The sequence below is a fragment of the Artemia sp. Qi Xiang Cuo genome, chromosome 4 (assembly GCF_049724085.1).
Source record: "Artemia sp. Qi Xiang Cuo chromosome 4, ASM4972408v1, whole genome shotgun sequence".
In the NCBI taxonomy this organism is placed as follows: Eukaryota; Metazoa; Arthropoda; class Branchiopoda; order Anostraca; family Artemiidae; genus Artemia; species Artemia sp. Qi Xiang Cuo.
Genome location: NC_142797.1, coordinates 88,348,654 through 88,362,925, shown reverse-complemented (window position 1 = coordinate 88,362,925; position 14,272 = coordinate 88,348,654). Strand labels below are relative to the sequence as shown.

Below are 14,272 nucleotides of genomic sequence, written 5' to 3'. Positions count from 1 at the left end.
TTTGAACTACTTTGAACAAAAGACCTATCTCAAATTTTGATCAGATGTATTTGGGGAAAAACAGCTAGGGGGAGGGGGCTAGTTTCCCTTTGGTCACTTTTGACTCTTAAAAAAGAAACTGCAACTTTCAATTTCCAATCAAATGATCCCTTTTGAATTTTATACGAGCAACTTTTGTATAAAAATCTCATATGCCCCGTGCCATAACTTGCAACACCTACCCCTGGGTTCTGGGGTATTGTTTCAACCCTGGACTTTTTAGTATATAATCTTTGGTTCTTTTTTTTTTTTGGGGGGGGGGTCGGGCCAGGGGTCCACTCCCATATTTTTTAGAATAAAATATTGTTATTAATTTTTAAGTTGGGAGTTGGGCCGTGGAGGGCCATGGGCAGCTCCCTTAAGCCTTGGAATAAAACATCCTCAAATAGTTTTTTGCTGGGGAAGTTGGGCGCTGGAGGACCTTGAGTCAGCTCCCATCAGACTGGGAATAAATTCAATTAATAATTTGTTTTTTTGGTGGGGGTAGAGAGCTCGGGTAATGGAGGGCCAGGGGTCAGCTTCCGTAAATTTTTATATAAAATACCGATAATAGTATTTATTAGAGGGATTGGAGGATATAGGGCCATGGTTCTGCTCCATTAAGGTTTGGAATCAAATATAATTAACAAGTTTGTTCGTTTTTACTGGGGGGAGCCTTGGAAGGTCAAGGATTGTATGGAGAGCTTGGGTCACCTCCCACAAGTTTCGGAATGTAATATTGTGAAGAAATTTTTTTTTTGGGGGAGTCGATCTAATGAAGGTTAAGGGGCAACTCCCATTTTGGAATAAAAAATCGTTAATGAGTTTGTTCGTTGTTTTTTTTCTGCGGGGGGGGGGGTCAAGCCAAGGAAGGCCTGTGATAATTATTGACTACTGGTTTCAAAGAGACATAATTTTCAAATTAAGGGCTTAAATAATAGTGAAAGGTTGAGATATCCATAAATAGTTCTGAAAACATCGGCTCTACTTTTTTTGATGGTGGAGTTTGTGTCCGGTAAGAACCAATCAGAGGCAATACTAATGCGTTGCCTATAGTAAAGGCCATAGGGCTTTTATGTTTTATTTTAATTTTTTTCATGAGGCACTTCATATGGAAGAAGTGGTCGCATTAACCTTAGAGGGGGGAGATTCGATTGTAAATCAGAAGTTCTGTTTTCCTCTTTGAGAGTCAAAAGTGATCGGAGGGCAACTAGCCCCTCCTCCGTGCTCATTTTTTCCCAAATGCATCAGATAATAATGTGGAAACAATTGTTTTGTTCCTTCCCCCAGAGTCCAGGAGAAGAGTTAGAAACTTATGGGGCATAAAAGCAACTTATGCCCCAGAGGGTTAGAAAGCTTTTGTAGAATAGATGGCCATTTAAACTTTGGAAGGGAATCAAAGGATTAAAAATTGAAAGTTCAAGTTCTGTTTTTAAGAGTGAAAATGATCGGAGGCCAACTAGTCCCCCTCCCCCACGTCATTTTTCTCCTAGTGTTTCTGATAAAATTTTAAATTAGCGATTGTTTTAAAATAGTTCAAAGATCAAATAACAAAAACTCCGGGTTCGACAAACCCCCCCAGAGCCCGGGGGTAGGTGTTTTAAGTTATGCCCTGTCCCCGTAGCCAATGCAAACAACTTATACATGGGCGTAGGCAGCATATTGTCTAGGGGGGGTCAGTCGATAGTGTGATGGAGGGCCTTTTATCAACTGCTTTTCCAACCATCTGCTTTTTCAGCCATATCTAATGTAAATTTGAAGGTCTAGGGAGGGGGGCAGCTGCCCCCCTGCCTCCCATTTCCTACGCCCATGAACTTATAAGCGATATTTTTCTTAAACCTGCGGGAGCTGACCCTTGGCTCTCCATTCATGTCCCGTTTCCACCTACCAAAAAAAAAGAAAAACCAATTAACGATAATATATTACAAGGCTTATGGGAGCTTACCCTCGCCCTCCATTCCCCCCAAAAAATCTTATTAAGTTTTTTTTAAAAACTAAAGAGAACTGAACCTTAGCCTTCTACTGGCCAATCTCCCTCCCCTTCAAAAAATATTAACGATGTTTTATACAAAACTTTTCGGAGCTCACCCCTGGCCCTTTATGGTTCAACCCACACCTCAGAAATTTTTTAATGATTTTTTGTTCTAAGGCTTATGGGAGTTCACTCCTTGCCCTCCATGCCCCCTCCCCAACCCAAAAAAGGAAACAAACTTATTAGCATTATGCTATTCTAAAACTTATTTAAGCTGACCCCCTGGCCCTCCATTGTCCAATCCCTCCAACAAAATACTATTATCGGTATTTTATATCAAAATTTATTGGAGCTGACCCCTGGCCCTCCATTACCCAGGCTCTTTACCCCCACCAAAAACAGATTATTAATTAAATTTTAATTCCAAGGCTGGTGGGAGCTGACTCAAGGTCCTCCAGTTCCCAATTTCCCCGCCGAAAAATCTTATTAAGTATGTTTTACTCCAAAGCTTAAGGGAGCCCCTTGCCCTCCTTGACCCTATTTCCCCTTCAAAATTATAAACAATATTTCACTCCAAAACTTATGGGAGCTGAACCCTTGCTCTCCATGCCCCCCCCCCCCCGCCAAAAAAACCTATTAACGATATTTTATTCCAAGACTAATGGGAGTTGCTCCAGAACCTTCATTGACCGAATCCCCCTCCCCTCCAAAAAAAAACAACAACTCATTAACGATACTATATTCAAAAACTTATGGGTGTTGATCCCAGCTCTCCATACCCCAATCTTTCTTTCCCCTTAAAAGCATTCTTAAAGATATATTATTCCAAAATTTACATCTGATCCCTGGCATTCCATGGCTCGACCCCCCTTGAAATAAAAAACAACTTATTAACGATATTTTATTTCAAAAATTAGTGAAACTGAACCCCTGGCGCTTGATTGTCCAATCCCCCCAAAAATACTATTTATCGGAATTTTATATCAAAATTTATGTGAGTTGACCCTTGGTTTTTAATTACTGGAGCCTTTTATTCCCGCCAAAAAACAACTTATTAATTCAATTTTATTCCAAGGCTGAAGGGTGCTGACTCAAGGTTCTCCAGCGTCCGATTCTTCCACCAAAACAAAAGCTTATTAAGGATCTTTTATTCTAAAGTTTAAGCGAGCTGCCCCTGGTCCGACTCCCCCCTTTAAAAATTATTAACAATATTTTATTCCAGAATTTATGGGAGTTGGCCCCTGGCATGACCTCCCCCCCCCACTACAGAAAAAAATATGACCCAAGATTATTAATCAACCCCAGACAAAAACTCCGGGGTTTAGACAATACCCCAGAACTCGGGGGTAGTTGTTGCAAGTTAGGCCCTGGGGCATATAAGATTTTTATAGAAAAGGTGATCGTATGAAATTCAGAAAGGGATCATTTGATTGGAAATTGAAAGCTGTAGTTCCCTTTTTAAGAGTCAAAAGTGACCAGAGGGAAACTAGCCCCCTCCCCTTAGCCCTTATTTTCCCAAATGCATACGATCAAAATTTGAGATGGTTGTTTTGTTCAAAGTAGTACTTGGGTCTCTAAAAAGGCTCAGGGTATCAAGGTGAAATTTTTCAGGGAATGCTTAGAAGGATTTCGAGCAAATTCAAAACCCACAATATGCTTGCTGGCTGTCAAAAAGGAGTATGGGCACGGCAATGTCTATGAAACAGCTGAGGGTATTAAGTTTAAACTTTCAGCGTTATTTGAGGGGAAAGTTGAAAAGCCACCAAAGGTTGACCATCCCCTTGCCGTGTCTAGATGCCTTATTCCCTCAACACAGACGAATTTTGAATAATTATTTAGAAAGTCACTTTGGTCCAAAATGGCAAAAGATGTAACAAATATGGCTCTGGGGAGGTCCCCCCAGAGTTTCCGGGCCAAAGACGGTAAATTAAGTAAATTGTCCATGGCATACATACAGGTTTTATCATTCAGAAAAGGGGTTACATATGTTGCTTGGTGTACCTAAAAATACTATGGATAGACATTATAGGATGCTTTTGGGAGTAGTGAGGGGTATGTTTAATTGGATCAAAACAGATTATTTCCATTTGGTTTATCCAAAGTGTTTTTCGTCAATATCTTATGAACAGATGAGGAAGGTATTAAGTTGAAACTTTCTGAGCATGTTGAAATGGATGTTGAAACGTGATTAGAGGGTAACTCACCCCCTCTCACGTCTTTTGCATCTAACTTCCCCTCAGAGACACCGGATTGAAATTTGACAAATTCGTATTTTCTAAAATAGTACAAAGGTCAAATAACTATGCATACCGGGAGAACATAAGGAAGTTCCACTTCAGTCCCAAGGGCAAAGGCCGTAAGGTTATCAATCTGCTTGCTGTTTACATATAAGGTTTTTTATTAGGAAAAGGGGACATGTTTCGTCCTGGGTTTCCAAAAAGGGGTACGCTATTAATACTCCTGTAAATCTACGGAAAAAATTTACGATCTTGGACAAAATTGCAATATAAATGATTTTTACACCATTTTGTAGAGAAAAAAAAAATGTACATTATACCAAAAGTCCCCAGGCCCTTGGTGGAAGAGCGTGAAAAACGGGGGGAAAGGGAAAAATCCAGGGGAAAACTACAAAATCTACGATCGGTAGTTTCTGATGCTGAGAATGACATTTCTGATGCTCTTTGGTCCAAGAAAATTGAATATGCTTTTTTTTATTGCTTTGTAATAAGTCGTCTCTCCGCTTACAAGGGGAAAAGAGAAGGTAAATGAAGGTTCTGTACAACAGTCTACAAGACTTGTTTTCTGGGGTTTCCCAGTGCAAGAAGAACGAATGTGTTACTTTGATTGCTCTTTCATTAGCCTTTCCCCCCGTTTTCCAGTTACAAGGGGAAAAGAGGGGGACATCAAGATATCCTCTAAAGAGAAAAGATATTCAGATGGCTATAAAGAGTTTGGAGAGGCGATAAAGGTCTATCATCTCGGTTTTACAGCCCTCTGACACCGTTTTGACGAGAGTCTAATATCATACTCCCTGTTACTTCTCTTTGCCTGTTTGCTGGAGATTCACTAATGATGCATTTACACATAGTGGAAATGATTAGAGGTGTCAAAGTCAAAGTCACAAATCTTATGGACAAATTAGCTTTGTTGGTTGCTCTCGTGTCCGAAATAGGGCTTAGGTTTGGGTTTAGCCACAAGTGTGACTACAATGTGGCTCGTGCAAAAAGTTCGTCTTTCTTGCCTAATAAATTTTTTTTTGAAGTTTTCATATGGCATCCTATTCAAGGATGAAGAAGATGAACGTTGCAAGCTCTGCAGCCACTGCATCCGTACAGGTAGTGAAAGTGTCAGAATCACAAATAAATGAGCTCTTCGGATCAACGAGGCCAGTGTGCAACGGGGTGAACAGGTAACAGTTGAAGACGGTGAAATAGTACACAGCCAGTGCAAAAAACACTACTGCCGTCCCACGTCCATAGGATGTCTCGTAAAAAAAAAGAATGACGCTTCTGGTGATACTAAAGTTTCTCTAAACAGATCCACTAGATCTAGTCTAGACACATTAGGTGTGAATTCAAAATTTATGGTTTGCAATACGAGGCTAGTCCCGGTCCTAGTCTGAGACGAAAAACACCAAGAAGTACGAGTGCAAAAAAGTGACTAAAATTTAAGCTAAAAACTCGACTTTTCAGTGCTGTGATTCTAGGAAAAATGACGATTGGGCTAACGCTGTCTACAGCAGGTTGAATTCTATAAGCTAGGATTTGCATGCAGCTGATGTAATGTATCATAAGGCATGCTACTCCAACTTCAAAACTTCAAGAGAGATTCCAAACCGATACTCTAGTGCAACTGATCTGGTGAACGCTACTGGAAGGCCACAGGAGAGTACAATTCGAGATGCATTCATTAAGGCCATTAATTATTTCAAAGAACTCGAAGATGAAAAGTTTACAGTGAAAGATATTGCAGAAAAGATTAGGTGTTTTCTAGGACCACACCAGTCGCCGTGCACCACAAGGTATATAAAACGACTCCTTAATGAAACCTGCGGAGACCAGATTGTTAGAACTGACAGAGGCCAGCAGATGGGTGTTGTGACTTTCCGGCAAACTGCACATGGGATCCTTTATGATTTTCACATAACCTCACAGCCGAGTGAAGAAGACCAGTTGAAGTTCATGATAGAGACAGTGGCCAAAGTATTTAAGAATGACATTAAGATAGTGCAGTGTACAGACTCTGACAACCCGAGCCTGATCAGTATGGAAGAAAAGGAAAAAGTTTTGAATTTCTTACCACAATCTCTGAGGCTCCTTCTTTCTCTGATAATCATGGGATCAGACAATGACCTACTGCTAGGTTCAATCGGTCAAGCATTAATGCAGGCTTGCCTTCCTCGGTCTTTTCTCGCTCCTTTACAAGTATACCTAGGAGTCCACATATGCCACCAATCTGGATCACGTTTTCTCATCGACCAGCTGAATAGGCTAGATTTTTTTTTACTTCTTACTCTAGAACTTTATACAGTTCATTGGCGACAATGTCGACCACGACATTTGCGCTATTGACAGGAAAGGTACTTTCCATGGGATGAGCATGCTAGCTGCTGCAACACCAAGGCTACCTAAACTTCCAATCATAATCCCAAGAGCAGTTGTAAACCTTGAAGTACTCCAGCCGGTTAGACAAGTTCCTTTCTTCTTCTACAACAGAAGCCAACAGGATAAAAGTCTTGTGTACAAACCCATCCTGACCATCACCTTCGACGACAAAATCGATGGCATAGACCTACTATGGCATGCAAGCTGGATACATGACGTGAAACGGGTCGGATGGAATGGATTTATGCGAGCAATTCACCATGAGTTGCACAAAGGCACTTCTCCGATTCCTTTTCTGTCTATGATTTACTAAAATCCCTCCAATCTTTCTTGTGTATACACGACCTTACGCTTTATCTTCAATAAGGCGCACCAGCGCAGAATGGTGGCAGTTGTGACTTTCGATTAACCTTTGTATGTGAAAGTGGAGAACATCATCAATGCTGGGTCTGCTGATAGTCCTCTCAAGGCAGCAGTTCCAATGATCGGTGGTCTCCATTGCCGTATGAGCTTTTTTGGAGCGATCGGACACTTGATGACGGAAACAGGAAAAAAAGAAGTGCTCGAATGCCTATATGCCGCAATAATATTAAGCATATCCTTAGCGGTAAGGCTGTTAAAGGGCCTTGAGAGCACACGAGCTTATGGATTCAGCATTGCAGATATCCCTCTCATTTACAAATCGTATGGTTTTGACTGCACAGATGACAAACGTGCGAGTCATCAAGAGTTTGCAAAAGCTTCGGTAATATGTATGGCTCTACTAGATGAGGAAGTAACCCTGTAAGACGCATTCAATGCAGACGTAGTGAGTCGAATCTAAACGCGAATGATGGAGTTTCAAGACATGCTGCAAAACAACAGGACTGCAAAAATATGGCTTCAGTATACAGAAATGTTCGGAGTGTTTAAGAAGGCCATCAGGGCAGAACGGACCGAAAACTGGGTGTAGTATCTTCAAGCACTCTCTGAGAAAGCTCCTTACTTTGCAGCTACAAACCTTAGCCTATATATGAAGTTCTTGAGAATATTTCTTCAGCAAACGGAGGAGCTGAAAGAAAGTAACCAGAAGCTGTATAAAGACATCACGGATGGGATGTTTGTCATTTGAAGAAGCAATACATTTGGGGCTGGGCTCTCTCCTGACTTAGTAATTGAGCAAGTACTGATAAGGCTGCTGAAAAAAAGTAGGGGGCTCACAAGGGGAAATAGAATGAACGAGACGCAAAGGTTGATCTGGACCAGGGGTTCCCAACCTTTTTTTTTTTACTCTAGAGCACATTCTAAAATATCGGTAGGGTGGCGGGCACCAAATACTTTAAATCAACAAACCCTTTCCATAAGTTGTCATTTTCCAGCAATTTATTTTTTTATTTTCTTACAGTCATAAAGTTTTAATAAATAATAAACAAAAATGTTTCAAAATAATAAAATTATTTGGCATTTTTTCAAATTGCATACACACAGAGAAATGTATTTACAAAACGCAAAGAAAGTAGCCTAAACAAAACACACAAATACAAAGAAAACATTTAATTAAAAAATAAAATAAAGTCAATGTGATCTTTTGCATTGCATTTTATTGGCCAGAGCTTCATAATTAGGAGCTTATGACGATAATCCTGTTACCTTGAGCAAAATCTGCAATACATGAGGCTATTTCTATAACATTTATTTGGCAAGTAAAAGGATTGATAGAGAAGGAAACTATTGGCTCAATATGTTTAAACTGCAAAAATCTCTCTTCAAACTATTTTTTTTTACTTTTGAAGATGCTTAAAAAATAATGTCCCATTTAATTCATTGTCACCTAGCATTTTCTTCATACGTGGTAAATGCACAAGATAATTGATCTGCAGATGTGATAAAACAAATCCAATTTAGCTTTAAATAACTTTACAGAGCTTATCATTTCAGATATGCTTTTGTCTTTTCCCGTCAACTCCAAATTTAAAGAATTCAATTTTTCCATGATATCTGTGAGAAATTCCAAATCAATCGGCCAGCCAGAGTCAGCTTGTTCATCATAATTTTCCTTTCTATTGTTCATAAATGTTTTTATTTCTTCAGCTAAACTCACAAATCTTGTAAGAACCTTTCCTTTACTGAGCCAACGTACTTCAGTATGCAGAATAAGATCATGTTTTTTATCTTCAGTATCTTCTAACAGGGCCTTGAAAAGTCGGTGTTGCAAAGGAGCTGCTCGAATAGAATTGATTATTTTTGTAACTATTTTCATGACGTGTTCAAATGGCAAAATTTTACAACACAGAGCTTCCTGGTGGATAATACAAATGTACGACATGAAGTTTGAAAATGAATCATTCTTCATGTAGAGGGCAGTAAATCCTTTGCTTTTACCCATCATTGCTGGCGTCCCATCAGGGGTTTTTGCAGACAGCTTGTGCAAAAGCATATTTATTGACTTCGCGTATGTTTTGAATGCATTATAAATATCCTCACCCCTTGTCTGTCCTTTCATAGGTAATATTTGTACTGTGAAGTTACTAAACCCTGTTCTCACCATTACTGCTAACTTCGCAGGGTCTGATATATTTGTTGACTCGTCAAATTGCATCCAGAACCCGTCACATATTTCCTAGTCAGTTCTTAACTGACTTTGTGTGTCTGTTGAAATCGCATGCATTCTTCGTGTGACTGTCTTATTTGACAACTGTAAGTCTTGTATTGCTGAGATAATCTCACGTATGTTAGAAAATCCATCAAACAAACAATCGGCACCAGTGAAAAATAGTTCCTTAAACAACTCATCATCAATGAAAAGTTTCTTCTTTTTTGCGAGCATGTGAGATATTTTGAAAGAAGCACTAGTGGCTGTTATAGAATTTTCCAAGTGCCTAGTGAAAACAGTCTGTTGTGCTGTCAGGCCTGATTTTAGATTACAATTTTTTTTTCTTTCTTACTTCAGATTTAAGAAGATAATTTACATTAAAAGTGCCATGAATTGTCTGAAAGTGTCGTTCAACGTCATCTTTTTTTCGGTACTACAATGCTACTACCACATAACAAACAAACGCATTTATTTTTCAAATTGACGAAACAATATGATTCCTCCCAGTCAGTGTTAAAATTATAGGTTCGTTTTCTTTTACTTGGTCCACTCATTTTAGGGCTAAAATAAATAATAAAAAGTTGATAATTGAACTACAATATAATATCAATGTTATAACGCAAGTCTGTTCTGCATTATATGCATAAATATATTATAACAAGAACTACAACTATCTCCCCAACAAAATAGTTTATTCAAGATCATCACTTATGAATACAATAATTAAACGCACCTCGCTTTTAGCCTGTTATATTTTTTTTTTTATAAAAAAGTCCTAATTCTTGTTTCGTCTGACGAACATATCTCTTATCTAACTGTCACGACCCGAACAGGGCAGCTATCACAATGACAAAAAAGCAGTTCCAGAAGGGGGAATGCTTTTTTCGCATCACTCCATGTACACGTGGAAAACTCGAAGTGAGCCGATGACCGCCGAAGCAATCAGAGTGATGTGCCTTGTGATTTGGCGCCTTAAGGGTTTATCGGATCAGTTCGTGGCGTTCGTTCCATTCGTTCACTTCGGGTTTTTTGCGTGTACAAGAGGTGATGTGCCAAATGGCACTAGCCGTTCCAGGCTAGTGTAAATAGTGCAGTCTGGCTCGCCGCTAGACAAGTTGGAACAAGTATCGAACATATTTAATAAACCTCGGCAGTCAAAAGAAGTTAAAATTCTAACAAATGAATAAAAATAAATCATATTTTAAAATAATGTTTATGAAAAAAATTCTGTCTCTGTCAAATAGTGAGAGGCGGGCACAAACGAATCTTTCCGCGGGCGACAAGGAGCCCACGGGCACAGGGCTGGGAACCTCTGATCTAGACAATGTGAATGCCAATGTGAGCTGAAATTAATGAGTCACTTGTATTCCTCCCGGGTACAATTTACACCCCTTTCCCTGCGGGCTGTGGGGGGGGGGGGGTGTCATCCACAAAGACCTAATTTCTATAAAAAAACCTTATATGCCCCCAAGGAATAACTTACAACCCTAGCCGTGAGGGATGTGGGGAAGGGGGGTTGTTGTCATCCTTAAAGACCTAATTTCCAAAACTTTCAACTACATTGAGCATAATGGCTAAAAATTTTGATTGGATGTGTTTGGGGAAAAGATTGGCGTGAGAGGGGGGTTAGTTTCCCTCCAATCACTTTCAACTATTAAAAGAGCACTAGCCATTTGAATTTCCAATGGCATGAGCCCTTTTTGAGGTTTTTACGACAAAGTTTTCAATAAAAACCTTATATGCCCCCAGGGCATATTTTATAACCCTTGCCCTGAAGAATGTGAGGGGGGGGGGTTGTCATCCTCAAAGATCTAATTTTCAAAACTTTCAACTACGTTGAACAAAATGGCTATCTCAAAATTTTTATTGGATATGTTTGGGGAAAAGGTTGGCGTGAGAGGGGAGTTAGTTGCCCTCCAATTACTTTCGACTATTAAAAAGGGCACTAGCACTTTGAATTTCTAATCGAATGAGCCCTTTTTGAAGTTTCTATGACAAAGCTTTCTATAAAAACCTTATATGCCCCCAGGGCATAACTTACAAACCTTACCCTGAATGGTGTGGGGTGTTTGCCATTCTCAAAGACATATTTTTTCGAACTTACAACTATATTGAACAAAATGGCTATCTTCAAATTTTTACTTTATGTGTTTGGGGATTTGGTGGGTGTGAGAGGGGGGATAACTGCCCTCCAATCAGTTTCAACTGTCAAAAGGAGCATTAGCCCTTTCAATTTTCAATCAAATGAGCCTTTTTGAAGTTTCTATGAAAGTGCTTTCCTTAATAATCTTATATGCCCCCAGGGCATAACTTACAACACTTGCCCTGAGGGCTCTGAGGGGGTTATCATCCTTAAACACCTAATTTTCAAAACTTTTAACTACGTTGAACAAAATGGCTATCTGAAAATATTGATTGCATTTGTTTGGGGAAATTGTGGGCGTGAGAGGGGGTTTAGTTGCCCTCCAATAAAATTCAACTATTAAAAAGGGCACTAGCCATTTCAATTTCCAATTGAATGAGCCCTTTTTGAAGTTTTTGCGACAACGTTTTCTATAAAAACCTTATATGCCCAAAGGACATAAATTACAACCCTTGCCCTGACGGCTGTAGGGGGAGTGTTCTCCTCAAAGACATAATTTCTAGATCTTTCAACTGCGTTGAACAAAATGGCTATCTCAAAATTTTGATTGGATTCGTTTGGTGAAATGGTGGGCGTGGAAGGGGTATTGGATGCCTTCCAATCACTTTTGATTGTTAAATAGAGCACAAACCCTTCCGATCCAAGGAGCAATTTTCAAAGGTTCTGCGACAACCCCTTCGATACGAAGTTCCCTGGTCTAAAGCCAACCAAAAAAAAAAAAGAAAAAAGTAAATAATACAATGTGCCAGCATCGTTCTGTTGCGCTACCGATGATAAAAACTCTTCATGGCCAGTATTTCGGCAAGTAACTTGGCCACTTTATTTAACAATATTTTTTTTTGTATTTAACACTGTATTTTAACTGTATTTACTTTGTTGATGAAATTGCTCTTTCATCTTTGTATTCAAATTTTAAATCTTTTCCTACGTTTCTGCCCGATTACCAGCCTAGGTAATACTGGGCCACGCTTACGGAAGGACGTTTTCTTCCAAGCTTTTAGGATAATTAAATAAAAAAAAACAAGTTTTTTAAACTGAAAGTAAGGAGCGACATTAAAACTTAAAACGAACAGAAATTATTCTGTATATGAAAGAGACTGTCCCCTCCTCAACGCCTCGCTCTTTACGCTAGCGAGGGGCGTCCCCTTCATAGCAATGTCCCTTCCCCCATGAAAACTTCCTTCATGGAAAGATCCTCCCACATAACCCCCGACCCACCCACCCCCCCTCCACTACCAGGAAAAATCTCCCCTGAAAACGTCTGTATACTTCCAAATAACCAATACTATATGTAAACATTTGGTAAAGCTCATAACTTTCAACCCTCCCCCCGGGGATTTTGGGGAATTAGGTCAACCTAAAAGACATAATGATTATATTTTCGACCATGTCGAACAAAATGGCTATCTCAAAATTTTGATCGTGTAACTTTGGGAAAAAAATAGCGCGGGAGGGGGCCTAGTTGCCCTCCATTTTTTTGGTCACTTAAAAAGGGGACTAGAATTTTTTATTTCCATTTCAATAAGCCCTCCCACGATATTCTAGGACAACTGGGTCGATACGATCACCCATGTGGAAAAAAAAAACAAATAAACACGCACCCGTGATCTTTCTTCTGGCAAAAAATGCAAAATTCCACATTTTTGTAGAAGGGAGCTTGAAACCTCTACAGTAGGGTTCTCTGATACGTTGAATATGATGGTGTGACTTTCATTAAGGTTCTATAATTTTTAGGGGGTCTTTCCTCCTTTTTTCGAAAATCAGCCAAATTTTCTCAGGCGCGTAACTTTTGATGGGTTGAATTAAACTTGATGAAACTTATATATTTGAAATCAGTATTAAAATTTGATTCTTTTGATCCATCTATTTGTATCAAAATACCGTTTTCTAGAGTTTCGGTTACCATTGAGCCGGGTCGCTCCTTACTTACAGTTCGTTACCACGAACTGTTTGATCATTAAATGAAATAAATAGGCAAGAAATCTTAGTATTTGACAGATTCAAAAAGTCTTTACTGTAAATTATGACGTCTAATTCTATTGTCATGGATTGGTGATGAAATATACAAATCTCTGAACTAATATAAGCACAATTTACTTTTAAGCAGCTTTATAACAATTTACGTACTACATTGGTAGAGGCAAGTTCACCTTTTATTGACTGTGAATTTTGTGTGGGGTAAGCAAGATATATAAAAAAGGAAAACACATAGATATATATTTTCTTATAAGCACGAGTTTTGTAAATTCAAGAATATTTTGGTTGCACTTACTGTGTGAAATCTTATTTTAGTCTCTTTGAGGGTTTTTCCTTTTTGGAACTTATTTATAAACTATAGAGCTTGAGATAATGACAACACATCATTCTTTGCTCTACACCTAATGGTGTCACTAAAAGAAAAGCTATTCCCTTTTATTGTAGGTTAGTTCTTAGAGAGGAGCATATAAGGTTTCTTGTGTGGGTAAAAAAAAATGTTTGTTGACGTAAGCTGTCAATTTAGACCCTTTGTTACCTCGAAACCTACTGGAGTATACAAACTTGACCTAGTGACAAAACAACAAACGTAACCTACTGATGTATCCTACTGACAAAACAAGAGTAAAACTATTTTAAAATTCTACATGGCAGTGAAAGCTTTTTCAGTGTTTCTTTGTTTCTGTGACCAAATTTAGAAGTTAAGATGATTGCCAAAGTTTCTGAATATAGAGAGTAAAAACAACTGACGTGACCTACTGACAAAACAAGTGTAAAAAATTGAAACTTCTACATGTCATGGCAGTGAAAGCTTTCAGAATTTAGAAGGTAAAAACAACTGATATAACCTACTGACAAAACAAGTGTAAAAAAAAATAAAATTCCACAAGTCATGGCACTGAAAGCTTCTTAAATACGAGAGGTTTTATTTTAAGTAAGGTTCATTTGAAGATAAGTACACAACGAAAGATTATTTGGAAAACTTGAAT

General features: G+C 38.8%; 2 protein-coding genes across 2 annotated transcripts in view; both read right to left on the bottom strand.

The window, feature by feature from the left end:
* LOC148953597 (uncharacterized) overlaps positions 1-13,706 on the bottom strand; it is a 75,587-nt gene extending 61,881 nt beyond the window's left edge. The window contains exon 1 of the mRNA XM_089088605.1: positions 13,582-13,706. The gene's annotated coding sequence lies outside the window, so the exon portion shown is untranslated. The remainder of the gene's footprint in view (positions 1-13,581) is intronic.
* Positions 8,417-9,172, bottom strand: LOC148953598 (general transcription factor II-I repeat domain-containing protein 2A-like). The gene has a single exon (XM_089088022.1). It carries the CDS (start codon positions 9,170-9,172, stop codon positions 8,417-8,419), a length of 756 nt encoding a protein of 251 aa, XP_088944148.1.
* Positions 13,707-14,272: the final 566 nt, after the last annotated feature.

What these genes read in the sequence shown, in the direction of transcription:
- LOC148953598 (XM_089088022.1), bottom strand. Translation starts at nt 9,172, where the DNA reads ATGCAATTTGACGAGTCAACAAATATATCAGACCCTGCGAAGTTAGCA.